Source organism: Nyctereutes procyonoides, unplaced genomic scaffold, assembly GCF_905146905.1.
Source record: "Nyctereutes procyonoides isolate TBG_1078 unplaced genomic scaffold, NYPRO_anot_genome, whole genome shotgun sequence".
Classification (NCBI taxonomy): domain Eukaryota; kingdom Metazoa; phylum Chordata; class Mammalia; order Carnivora; family Canidae; genus Nyctereutes; species Nyctereutes procyonoides.
Genome location: NW_026575142.1, coordinates 8,981,002 through 8,993,715, shown reverse-complemented (window position 1 = coordinate 8,993,715; position 12,714 = coordinate 8,981,002). Strand labels below are relative to the sequence as shown.

General features: G+C 39.2%; 1 protein-coding gene across 1 annotated transcript in view; it reads right to left on the bottom strand.

Annotated features, from left to right (window-relative positions):
* Positions 1-12,714, bottom strand: part of TTN (titin) — a 272,766-nt gene that overhangs the window by 72,239 nt on the left and 187,813 nt on the right. Inside the window, 21 exon segments of the mRNA XM_055307803.1 lie at positions 43-339; positions 1,285-1,602; positions 1,695-1,994; positions 2,284-2,413; positions 2,498-2,530; positions 2,619-2,767; positions 2,893-3,201; positions 4,359-4,788; positions 5,477-5,667; positions 5,762-6,070; positions 6,183-6,482; positions 7,679-7,972; positions 8,067-8,351; positions 8,459-8,755; positions 9,196-9,495; positions 9,629-9,931; positions 10,246-10,608; positions 10,722-11,024; positions 11,142-11,441; positions 12,012-12,290; positions 12,385-12,690. Coding sequence (XP_055163778.1) covers positions 43-339; positions 1,285-1,602; positions 1,695-1,994; positions 2,284-2,413; positions 2,498-2,530; positions 2,619-2,767; positions 2,893-3,201; positions 4,359-4,788; positions 5,477-5,667; positions 5,762-6,070; positions 6,183-6,482; positions 7,679-7,972; positions 8,067-8,351; positions 8,459-8,755; positions 9,196-9,495; positions 9,629-9,931; positions 10,246-10,608; positions 10,722-11,024; positions 11,142-11,441; positions 12,012-12,290; positions 12,385-12,690 — 5,796 coding nt within the window.

Genomic DNA, 12,714 nt, shown 5'->3' with positions numbered 1-12,714 from the left:
AACAGAGAGACATGTAGTTTTAGAAAGCCATGCTGTGTTTACCAAGGACATTCAGTCTCATCTCCTTTGATGCCGTTCCCAGATTATTCACAGCTGTGATGGTATATAAGCCAGTGTCACTTCTGCGAGACTGTGGAATAACTAACGTGCAGGTATCATCCACTACCAGTTTGTTGACGTGGGTGTCATAGACAACAGGTTCTTTCTTATCAGGCTTCCTTGGAGGCGCTTTAAACCAGGTGAGTGTTGGGAATGGCATACCCTTAATTTTGGCCACAATGTTAACATCTGTTCCTTCTTCAACCTCCATGAATTCTTTCAGCTCAATTGAAGGTGGGCCTAGATTATTTAAAAAAAAATGGTGGTCACTAGGGACAGAAAGTAGAATTTACAGCACCTACAAAGCTATTTGCATCTCCTATAGGCAGGCTGTGTAGCCCAATATGAAGAAGGGATTTGACTTCAACTGATTTATACCAGCTTGGAGAGCAGGTACATGTAGTCATCATGCTTTAGTGGACCTACACATGGCTATGTATCAGCTATTGCCTCTCTCTCACCTGGTGTTACTATGCGTGTAGATCCTGAAAAGGGGGCAGAGAGAAGTGAAGATTATAGTAGCTTAGGCTTAGGAATTCTTTCATGATAGTCCCTTTAATATGTATGCATATTCCCTTAAATATGCAGAGTTATGAGAGGACTTACTATTTTTATTCTGAGAGGGACTCCCTTTTTTAAGAAATATAACTGCTAGGAGAGGCAAAGCAATTTTCCATTTTCCATGAATCTAGTAGAAGAATAAGCAAAGAGGGTAGTGACTACAACCCCCTCCAGATTTTAGAAGAACGATCCGAGCACACACACACAGCAGTAGGGATGGTAACAATCACGGAGGAAGAATTATTACCATATTTGCCTATTCATGGTTTATCTATTAAAATGGATGTATCTTTTCCTTAAATAGGGAAAAGGAAACTTGATTGTGAAGATAAATGGGTCTCAGCAGTTGCTGAGCAAATAACTGCTTACTCTCTTCCCCTTTTGAGGATCATGCAGAAAATTACAGTAAGGAAACTCCAAACAGCATCTCTTCCAAATAAAGGAAAGGTCACATGTAAGGAAATGTGTTAATTCTGCAGAAGTTGAAGGAATGAGTGGTTAATATGCTCAACTCACAGTAGCCTCCTGACATACAGATATTTCTCTTTTTATTTTGGGCTAATATTAAATTTGTACGAAGGCATTCATAAAGGGGACCATCTCTGTTAACATGTTGGTACTTACACGTCTGGTCTTTGACAGTCACGGGGCCAACAGTGGCTGAAGGTTTGCTGACTCCTGCAGCATTGACAGCCTTGACCCTGAATTCGTATTCCCCACCCTCGATGAGGTCTTCAACAGTAAATTCCAGTTCTTCTACATCACGCTTGTTGCACTGTTTCCATGCTTCTTTCTTTGTCCCAGTTGGGTCCCATGCAAGGCACTCAACAATATAGTGGGTGACAGGGGAGCCCCCATCATTCTTTGGGGGTTTCCACGATAGGTGTACTGTGTTCTTTGTTATGAGACCGATCTTGAGTTTAATAGGGGGGTCAGGAGGATCTTTAAAATTAGGAAAGGAAGTATTAGGTATTGTTTAAAATGATATAGTTCAAATTTGAGAAACTATTTTAATCTCAGATGAGGACACTTACATATTGGATCTCTGGCCGTGGTCCTCTGAATGGTTTCTACGGGTGGACCAATACCAAAACGGTTTTCTGCACGCACCCGGAAGAAATATTGCTGTTCAGAGATGAGATCAGGAACCACAAATGAGGTGCTTCCACAGTTTGGATTGACTTTAGTCCAGGCTTTTCCATCAATAGTCTTTTTCTCTATAACATAGCCCTTGATCCTGTCTCCTCCATCATCATCTGGCATCTTCCATGTGAGTCTGCAACTACCCCTTGTGATGTCACTGACTTTCAGATCTTTGGGTGGCCCTGGTACATCTGTTGGATGCAAATCACAATATAAGGAATGTCACTTTGTTTAAAGTAATTGGTTCTTATTCTATGGTCACTTTCATTTTATTTTATTTTATTTAAAGATTTGTTTATTTATTTGTGATAGACAGAGAGGCAGAGACACAGGAGGAGGGAGAAGCAGGCTCCATGCTGGGAGTCCCACCGTGGGACTTGATCCCGGGACTCCAGGATCATGCCCTGGACCAAAGGTAGGCGCCAAACCGCTGAGCTACTCAGGGATCCCCTCTATGGTCACTTTTAAAGTCTTTCTTACCCATGACTTTAACTCTACAATTCGCTGTCTTCTGTCCTGCTTTATTCTTGGCTGTGATGCTGTATTTGCCTGAATGAGATCGTTTGCATTCCGGAATAATAATGACCGATGAGTTTTCAGCAGTCTCCACCTATACAAAGAAAATAGTAGTCATACATCAGATGAAATAAAAGCAGTACTGCAGTCCACTATATCTAAATCGCTTTCTTCTTACCTGTGCATCCTCGGGTACATCATGAACTCCATCCTGTTAGAAAAGAAGATAGTTGCATTGTAAATATTCCTTAGAGTGATTCAGTGGGAGACACAGAAAATTAAATATATATATTTTTTACCTTCACTGCCTTCTTTGCCTTTCCATCAAATTCCCAAGATGATTTTGGTGTTGGGCGTCCCTTGATGACAGCAGGAATCCTAATTTGGGAGCCAGCTTGACAAACCAGAGAGTCTTGTGCTCCAATGTCAATAAAAACTTCTGGTGGCTCTGTAATACCATGAATAACATAACAAGATTTAGCTTACCTTTTTCAAAAAAGTAATTGACGTATCTTCAGCAAGTTACTTACATAATCAGATCAAATGAACACAAATGCAATGAAGGACTACTACCTTGAATATCAGTGGCAAGAATCTCTCCAGTTGTATCACTTGGTTCAGATTCACCAGCTTCATTGACAGCTTTCACTCTGAATCTGTACTTCCTGAGTTCTTTCAGGTTTGGCACCACACATTCACAGGTAGTCAGTAGTTTGTCTGGCTCATTTACTTTTTTCCAGTCAGTACTACCTTCTTCTTGCATTTCTACAATGTATCCTTTGATTGGACTGCCACCATCTTTGGCTGGAGGTTTCCATGCCAGTGAGATGCTGGACTTTGTTTTATCTTTGACCTCTGGGCAAGAGGGTGGCCCAGGTGGATCTAATAAGAAAAAAAAAAGTATATCAAATTGTGAAGCCAGTGGAATGCTAGATTTAATCTACTAAATACTAAAATAGGGACTCCAAAATAACGAATTACCTTCTAGAGAAGAGAATATAAGAAATAATCTCTTTTTATTTAGCATTAATGTGAAAAGAAAGCAAGCAACTAACTGGGATTAAAAAGACTACAAACTCTTTAGATCTGTATTCTGTTATACACAATTGGTGAAAAGCTAATTTTAAGATCCCTTTGAAGAGACTGCAAAATTTAATTTACTTTAAAATAAAAAAAAATCATTTCATCATTGGTTGGTAAACATCTGAACACAAAATAATTGTATGCCCTGTAGGGATGAAGTTGATGTCTTTAATAATTACATAACAATCTTCTACATTTCTGACAGTGTTTCACAATTATAGAAAGTCTTTTTAACCCTGGCTCTTCCTCTCTAGTGCGTAGCACAATTCCTTGTACATAGCACATGTTCAATACTAGCTTGCTGAATGAATGAATATTGCATTTTATATATATGCTCCATATAAAGAACTTAGATTATTTTAAATCTTCTTCTTAACAAATAGCTGATTTTTTTTTCTACAGAGACTCTCTATCAGATATATAGCAAATATAATTAATCATTAAGGCCCTGGTATTTTACTTTTTGAATTGATCTGCTAAATAGATCTTTCAGAAGAATTTTTTTTTCTTTTCTTTGACCTCATGGACTGTGCTTGAGAATCTTGTATCTTTGATCAATATATATTATTGAAAAGTTAACATTTTACTTTTTGTTGAACTCCAGCTACAGGGTCTGTTTAGAGATGGAGATAATTTCCATTGTGTCTAATGGGATAGGAGTTTATTTAGGGTATGGGAGCAGAGAGGAGCTTATAGTCCAGGGTCTTTATTATGAGTAATCATAGGTGATTACTCATAAATACTAGGCTTAAATCAACAACTTAAAAACTATATGCTCTTATGTATGTGTGCGTAGTATATATATATGTATATGCACATAAATGTACTTCTGATACTTTATGGAATTTTTACTTTAATAAGTAATTTGGCATAGAAAAATATAAGAAATCTAAGAGCAGAATTATCCCTTTAGTGGTTTTGCTCTTTGTAAACTCCAGAAATGGGAGTGTACTTACAGATAGGATCTCCTGCAACAGCTGGATCTGATGGTTCACTGGGAGGGCCAACTCCCGCGGCATTTATTGCCATTGCTCTGAACTGGTATTTAACACCTTCAATCAAGCGGGGAACGTTAAATTCCACGCCTTTCAATCCCACTTTGGTTATCGGTGCTCGGCTAACCCGTGACCAGTAGGCACCTCCCTCTTCTCTCTTCTCCAGCCAGTAGCCAGTAATTGGAGAACCACCGTTGTCCAGAGGAGGAGTCCAGCTCACTAGCATCGACCCTTTTGTGCGCTCCAGAACTTTTGGTTTTCCTGGAGGTCCAGGAGGGCGGAAGGGATCTTGAATGACCACTTTATCTGATTTGCACTCATCACTGATTCCATATTTATTCACTGCCCTAACTCGGAACTCGTACTGACCATTGGGGATTAGTTTCCAGACCTAGAAATCAGATGAATAATGATTTCTTAAAAACAACATACTTAGTGTTGATTTTACTATTTTAAAATTCAAGTTATTTTGGTAGGCAAGATTATGAAAATATAAAATCAAGTAAATATATAGTTTGAAAATACATAGACTCAAATGTGGAGAAAGCATTTAAAAATAAGAATATGGGATCCCTGGGTGGTGCAGCGGTTTGGCGCCTGCCTTTGGCCCAGGGCGCGATCCTGGAGACCCGGGATCGAATCCCACATTGGGCTCCCGGTGCATGGAGCCTGCTTCTCCCTCTGCCTGTGTCTCTGCCTCTCTGTCTCTGTCTCTCTCTCTCTCTCTCTCTCTATCATAAATAAATAAATAAAAATTAAAAAAAATAATTGATGATCTGTATTGCATAAAAACCAATGCTAGCCACCCATGCAGATCATTTTAAAAAATAAAAAAATAAAAATAAAAATAAAAATAGGAATATGTGTCTCTTGTACCTAGTAGTGGATCTCTCAAATAAAAGAGAATTGGCTTACCACATAGTATTTACTGAGTGGCCTAATGTGCATGGTGCTAAAAATTACAATAAATCTTTTCATGTGCAGTTTTGAGTTTAATCATTAAATTCTAAGGTTTTGCCAGAAGGGTGTTAATTTAGGGTCATGTCTTTTTAAGGGGTACAAGAAAATATTTAGTTTACCCCATATCTCTTCTCTACAGCAGTGTTGGTGACTTCCTCCCATTCACTTTTCTTCCTGCTTGCATCACGTTTGTCAATGATATAATGGGTTATTTCACTGCCACCGTTGTCTAGAGGGGCATCCCATGTCAAGTAGCAGGATTCAGCTTTAATGTCAGTAACAGCAAGATTTCTTGGTGGTGATGGACGATCTAGAAAGGAACCAAGAGAAGAGAATGGGAATGAGAAGACAATTCTTAAATAGACCTTGGGCTTCATTTTGATCTGAGAAAACAGGTCCCTTACCATATACTTCCACATGAACGTTTCGGAACACTGAGCCCAGGCGATTGGAAGCAGTAACCGTGTAAGTGCCTTTGTCTTCCCGCACTGCTTTGGGAATGATAAGCTCCGTCTTTGCCTCACTCCGGGATACTTCTTCCTTAGTTATCTTAAGTGCATCGGTGGGCTTTTCGATCACAGTTTCATTCTTGGACCACTCAATCTTAGGCATTGGAAGGCCTGTCACATCTGCAGGGATGTTAACGGGCTCTCCCGCCTTAACTTTGATAGTATCTCCTCGAACAGACAGGCGCAACTTAATAGTTGGAGGCACTGCAATGAGAAGGGAAAGGAAGAGAAAAAAAAAAAATAAGGGATGTTTGCTCAACCTCTAAGATAAAGGCAGCACCATCAAGTGCCCTAAAATCATGCTCAGATTGCACACCTTCATCATCTTGTATGACCACATTCAGAGGCAGGGATGGTTCACTTTCGCCAATTTCGTTGACAGCTTTGACACGGAATTCATACATTTGGTGCTCATCAAGATCTTCAACCAGAAAAGACGTGGTTGGGCAGAGTCGTTTGTTAACTCTTTCAAAGTCGGGTTTGTCGTGACGCCGTTTTTCAATGATATAGCCTTGGATGGGGCTGCCACCGTTACTGCGGGGCTCTTTCCAGTCAAGGGTAATAGTGGACTTCGTCCTTTCTGTGTATGTGAGCCTCTCAGGAGACGTGGGAGGACCTTTAACCAGAGGCAGGTTGAAATGACAAGCATCAAGTTAAATATTCGCATAAGAAATAGTATTTCACTTTAAATTAATTATGTGAAAATCAGGTTTCCGTTTGGCATAATAACCTTACATCCATCTTTAAAATCCTTCTAAAAATATATAAAATGCCTATGTATCATAGGCATTCATAATAGGCAGACATTTTCTTAGCAAGCTTTACAGCCTAAATTGTTGATTAAAAATAAATTGAAGGGCAATATGCTTTTGTTATCTTTATCATTTTCTGTCTTTTACACATCTGTCACTGGGAAAGTTTCTAATCCTGATGAAGTGGAAGAGACAGTCTGTGGAGTTTTGCTTTGGATGACCAGCTGAGACCAAAGTGTTTCCATTATTAACAGACAGCAGATATGTCTACTGAACACGCTTTGAACCAAGTTGCCTCTAAGTGTGGGTTTAAAATGGAGTGGAAAGAGAATTTATGTAATGCCGCTGTAGTTTTGTGCCCCAAAGGACAAAACAAAGAATACATCTGAATGCTCAAACAACACCTAATTCTTTTCTGTTGACTGTTATTGCAACCAGAAGCAGAGCTTTGTGGTGGAAGCTCAGCTCTCTTCTAATACCTCTGGTACAACGTGAGCTCCAGTGGACATTTTTGAGATGAGCTATCACAGTGAAGATACAATTTTCTTTTTTTGGTTGGCAGTGAGGTGGTGGTGGAAGAGGAATAGCACCTCTGTCTTTTGGTGAAATGGGTTATCAGTAAGCATTTATAAGGGTGTGCAGTTTGAGGGTTTCACATTTGTTCATTTTGCTTATGGAGATTTCCTTTGGATGGATTTCTGTTCTTTTGAGAGCTAAAGGAAAACTGAGGCATTTATCATAAGGCTGTCATCTATTCTGTAATATTTTAAAAATAATGAACTCCCTTTAATTACTTAGGTATTAAATGAATTACTCCAGTGTATTCTATTGCAGAGAGATTCAGGTTTTTCAGTACACAAAACCATACATGGATTTGTGCAAAAATTACATTGAAATGATAGCAAATATGGTACTCTTATTAAAGTTGCTAGTAGTTATTTGTTTTACTTTTCTTATCACTCTCTAGCTATAGATCATTGGACTGTTGGGAGTTTGAAGCCATAAGGCTCAATAAATAAATGACAGAGCTAGAAGCAAACATAATGAAAACCACTTTTACCTAGTGGATCAACTGCAAGAATTGGTCCTATTTCAACAGGAGGGCCACAGCCAAACTTGTTCTTGGCAATCACCCGGAACATATACTCTTGTCCCTCAAGGAGACCTGTGATGTCACATTTAGATCGCTCAGTCTCTATTGGTTGTCTCCAGGTATGCATCTTCGCATCTTTTCTTTCAATAATGAATCCTGTGATTTCACTTCCTCCATCATCTGCTGGATCAGACCAGTTAAGCAAACACATCTTCCTATTTGTTACGACAGGTTTTAAGTCAAGAACTGGTCCAGGAACATCTGAAAAATTAAAAAAAACAAACAAACATAAAAATCAATGTGATCATTGCATCACTTCCGAAAACCCCATGAAAATCCATGTGACATTCCTTACCAAAGACTTCTACTCTGGCTGCTGCAAATTTGGACCCACAGCTGTTGGTAGCTGTAATCACATATCTTCCATGATCTTTTCTCAAGGCATTCTTGATAATGAGCTCAGATTTTGTTCCAACATTCTCTATTACAACACGGTCTTTATCCAGCTCTCCTTCTTCTATGGTCCATACTTTGGTAGGCACTGGACGACCAGTTACCACAGCTGGAATTCTAAGAGTCTTTCCAGCCATTATTTGTATTCCAGCCTTGACAGAAACATCCAGTTCCACAGTTGGAGGCTCTGTTATAAAGAGAACAGTAATACATTAAGCCCAAGAAAGGGGGGGGTGGTGGGAATCCCATACTAGGAAAATATCCATAATCTTATTCATGTAACTTTTAAGTTACCTTGTGGTTCAGCCACAGTCACAGGTCCTGTCTCCCCTGGTGGTCCTTCACCTGCAGCATTGACAGCACTCACTCGGAGTTTATAATCGGCACCCTCTCGGATTTCTTTGACAGTGTACTGACGGACCTTGATCATCTTCTCCGTGCAGCGTGACCATTCATTTGTGCCAACCAGCTGCTTATCAACATAGTAGCCAACAATTTCCCCACCACCATTGAAAGCTGGGGGTTCCCATTCTAGATCAATAGTTGTAGAGCTTGTGTCAGTGACTCTTGGGACAGGTGGCCCAGGTGGAGCTAGAATAAATGTGGATACACAAATCAAAACTCACTGAAGATTTTAAAATGCACAATACCTTACTCTATCCACCTTATTTCCAAAATGCATCGCCTATAATATGGGTAAGTACTATTTTATGAAACTTTTAAGTTATATATATTGATGTTTAAAATTTTTTATTGTAATCTTAATATGCATCTGTAGTCATTGTTAGTATTTTGCTTGACTTTTTGGGCAAGTTTAAGGTATACAACATGATGATTTGATACATATATTGCAAGATGATTACTACAATGTTAGTTTATACCTCCACCCCCTTACACAATTACCATTTTTTCGGTAGCTATAACATTCAAGATCTACTCTCTTAACAACTTTCAAGCATACAACATAGTACTTAATTAAGTAACCTAATTATAGCACTGTGCTGCACCCTACTCTGTAAGAAATTACTTACAGATTGGATCACGTGCTGTTTTGGGATCTGAAGGAGGACTGAACTTTCCAGGTCCAGCTGCATTTTCGGCACATACTCTGAAGACATAGGTGAGTCCTTCTAATAGGCCTTCTACATTGGTCTTCAAAGAATTCAGAAGGCTTCTGTTGACACGAGACCAATGTGTGCTATTAACCTCCCGTTTTTCAAGCCAGTAACCCAAGATGGGACTTCCATTATCTTTTGGTTCATTCCATTTCACTAGCATACTGTTGCTGGTAACATCTTCCACAATGGGCTTATCAGGTGCATCAGGTGGTGCTGATAAGAAAAAAAATGTATATTTGAATGAATTCTCCAGTATGATATAAAAATTCAAGATTATAAGCTATGATAATGTATATACCCATGCATACGGTAAAAAGGCAAAATGTAGATGCTAAAAGAACCTTACCAAATGGATCTTTAGCTATAAGTGGCTTTGAAACACACGGTGGTCCAGGTCCAAACCTATTTTCAGCTCTTACTCGAAAGAGGTACTCTTTTCCTTCAATTAGTTTTGTCACTGAATATTTGCAGTGTCTAAGTGTTGCAGTGATAATAATCCACTCTGAGTCAGGTTTTGTCTTGTCTTTCTTTTCCAAAGTATAGTTTATAATTTCACTGCCACCATCATCGAGGGGTGGTTCCCATTTACAGAGGACGGAGTTCTTTCTAATATCTTCAAATACAAAGTTGATTGGTGGTCCTGGTGTATCTAATATTTTGAAAGACAGCAGTGATTAAAAATTTGCATAGAAATGGTTGTAATGGAAAATGTAAATGTTAGCATGCACCTTTAACATAAACTTCTGCTTTTCCTACATCTGTCTTTGTATCACTTTATCTAACAAATAATAAGTTTGGTTGATTTCGTTTAGATAGCTGGGAGGAAAAAATGGGACTGAGGAAAACTTGCTGAAGCTATTTCCTACTTCTCTCCCCTGGCCCAGCCCAAACCCCATTTTTATGTTTTACTAAAACTCTTCTATAGACTTTCTTCCATTGAGAAGTATAGTTTTACCTACTTACCTAGCACACTGACAGTACAGGGAGCTTTAGCAATACCATGGTCATTTTCAGCTTTGATCATAAACAGGCCATGGTCAGGTCGGATTGAATCTCGGACACGTATCTGAGACTCTCCTTTTTTACTGTTGTCAATACTCAAACGTTCTGTCAGAGGCAGGACAAATGGTTCTTCTTCTTGAACTTCACCCCTCTTCCTCCTAACTGTGGGTGCTACTCGCTTCTTAATTTCTTCTGGTGTAATGACTTTTTCATCCTTTAGCCATGTAATAGTCGGGTAAGGTGACCCAGAGATGGTTGCATCAAGTGCTATTTCATCACCACGTTTCACTTCGAGGCTTGTTCTCATAATGACCTTTGGGGCATCTGTAATGAATAAAAACAATAATTGTTTTCAATTCTGATCAAAACATCCGACAAAACATTATTCTCTTTTATTGTACATTGGGAAAACAGCAAGGCCATTAAACAAAACTCACCAATAGGATCTACAGCTTTGGTTGGAGGAGTGGCCCGAGAAGGTTCACTAATGCCAGCAGCATTTTCTGCTCGCACTCGGAATTGGTATTCCTTTCCCTCTTCTAGTCCTTTGGCTGTGTAGGTCAGGACTGGTACTAGGTGTTCATTGCACCTCTTCCATTTGTCTTCACCCTTAGCAATCTTTTCTATGATGTAACCCATTATTTTGCTTCCTCCATCGTACAAAGGTGGCTTCCATGTAATAGTCATTGCGTTAGCTGTAGGATTATGAACCTCAACATCTATAGGTGGATCAGGGGGCTCTGGAGAATAAGAAAAAAAGACCTGTTAATATGTAGCTGAATAATATAAACTCATCTTTTTAAAATAAAAAATTGCATAGTAATTCCCAGCTATATTATATCCATGCCCGAACTTACGCTTTGGATCTTGAGCAATGACTGGATTTTTCAGTTCAATATATTCGCCTCCACCGATCTTGTTGACAGCTTTAACACGGAAGAAGTATTCACCATTTGGTATGAGATCTTTTACAGTCCAAGACAGTTTGTTTTCACCAGACATGACTGGTATATATGTCCTCCTCCCAGCCTCTCTGCGTTCCAGGACATAATGAAGGATTGGGCTTCCACCATCATATTCTGGAGGTTCCCAGGTTAATTTACAAGAACTCTTGGTCACATCACTTGCTTTAATATCTTTGCATGGTCCAGGTAGGCCTATTAGAAATAAAATGATAATTTTTATTGTAAGATGAAAAGTCAGCATGTTATAGTACACTCTTTTTCTAAATGGGACCATCCACATTTTGGGTGGGATAATCTTTGATGTGCTGGAGTATCCCCCCTTTACACTGCAGGCCATTTAGCACCTTTGGCCCCCAGTTACTAATGGTCAGTAGGTTCCCCCTCCAGTCAAACTGCCCCCTCCTCAGATTCTGCATGGGACAGGGCAGAAAATGTTACTGATTCTGGTGAAAACACTGGGAAAAAATGCCAATACAATTAATACATGAATATTGGCAATTTAAGCATTCTTTGGGTATACTATATTTTTTATTTAGTACTTCACGTGTCAGTTATTACAACAGAAGTAAATTAGTTTAATCAGAATTTTACTAGCAATTTCACATCTATAATTGCATCGTTTCTCATATGGAAAGAAATCATCTGGAAGGACACTTAGTTTACTAATGGTCAACTCATGAAGCCATTTATATTAACACTGCAAGGTGAACTAGTTTCCTCAACACATGAAGAATATCTGGTATTTCATCAAAGAATGATTACCTATGACTTTGACATTGATTGAGCCAGTTGCTGAGCCGAGCTTATTCTCCAGCGTAATGGTATAAATTCCAGCATCTGCATGGACACTCTTGGGAACTTCAAGGTGTGCAGAGATGTGATCATTCTTCATTGTTAATCTATCACTTGCTTTGACTTCTTTGCCATCTTTATGCCAACTAACAGTTGGAACTGGGACAGCTCGGAAGGGGACAGGAATGCTTAACTTTTCACCTTCAATAACAACAATGTCATGAGTCTCCATATCAATTGTTGGCTGGCCTGTAAGATATCCAAAAGAGGATAAAAGATATGTCAAAATAAAATGTGTAAGCAAGGTGTGTTTTAGTAATTATAAAAGAAACTGTGTTCTTACAGTCTGGGTCTTTGGCAACCACATTTTCGGAGATTTCAGATGGCTCACTGACACCCACAGCGTTGACAGCTCTTACTCTCAGGACGTACTCCTTGTCAGGAACAACGCCTTCATCAACTTTGAATTTCAAGTCTTTTATCGGGCGAGAATTAACTCGCATCCATTTCTCAGTGCCTACTGGACACATTTCAACATGGTATCCTATAATAGGACTTCCACCATTTTTCTCTGGAGGCTTCCAGGCAATGGCAATGTGCTTTCTCCCAGCGTCAGTCACATGCAAGTCAAGAGGAGGTGAAGGAGGACCTGAAAGAAAAGCGAAATGTCCAC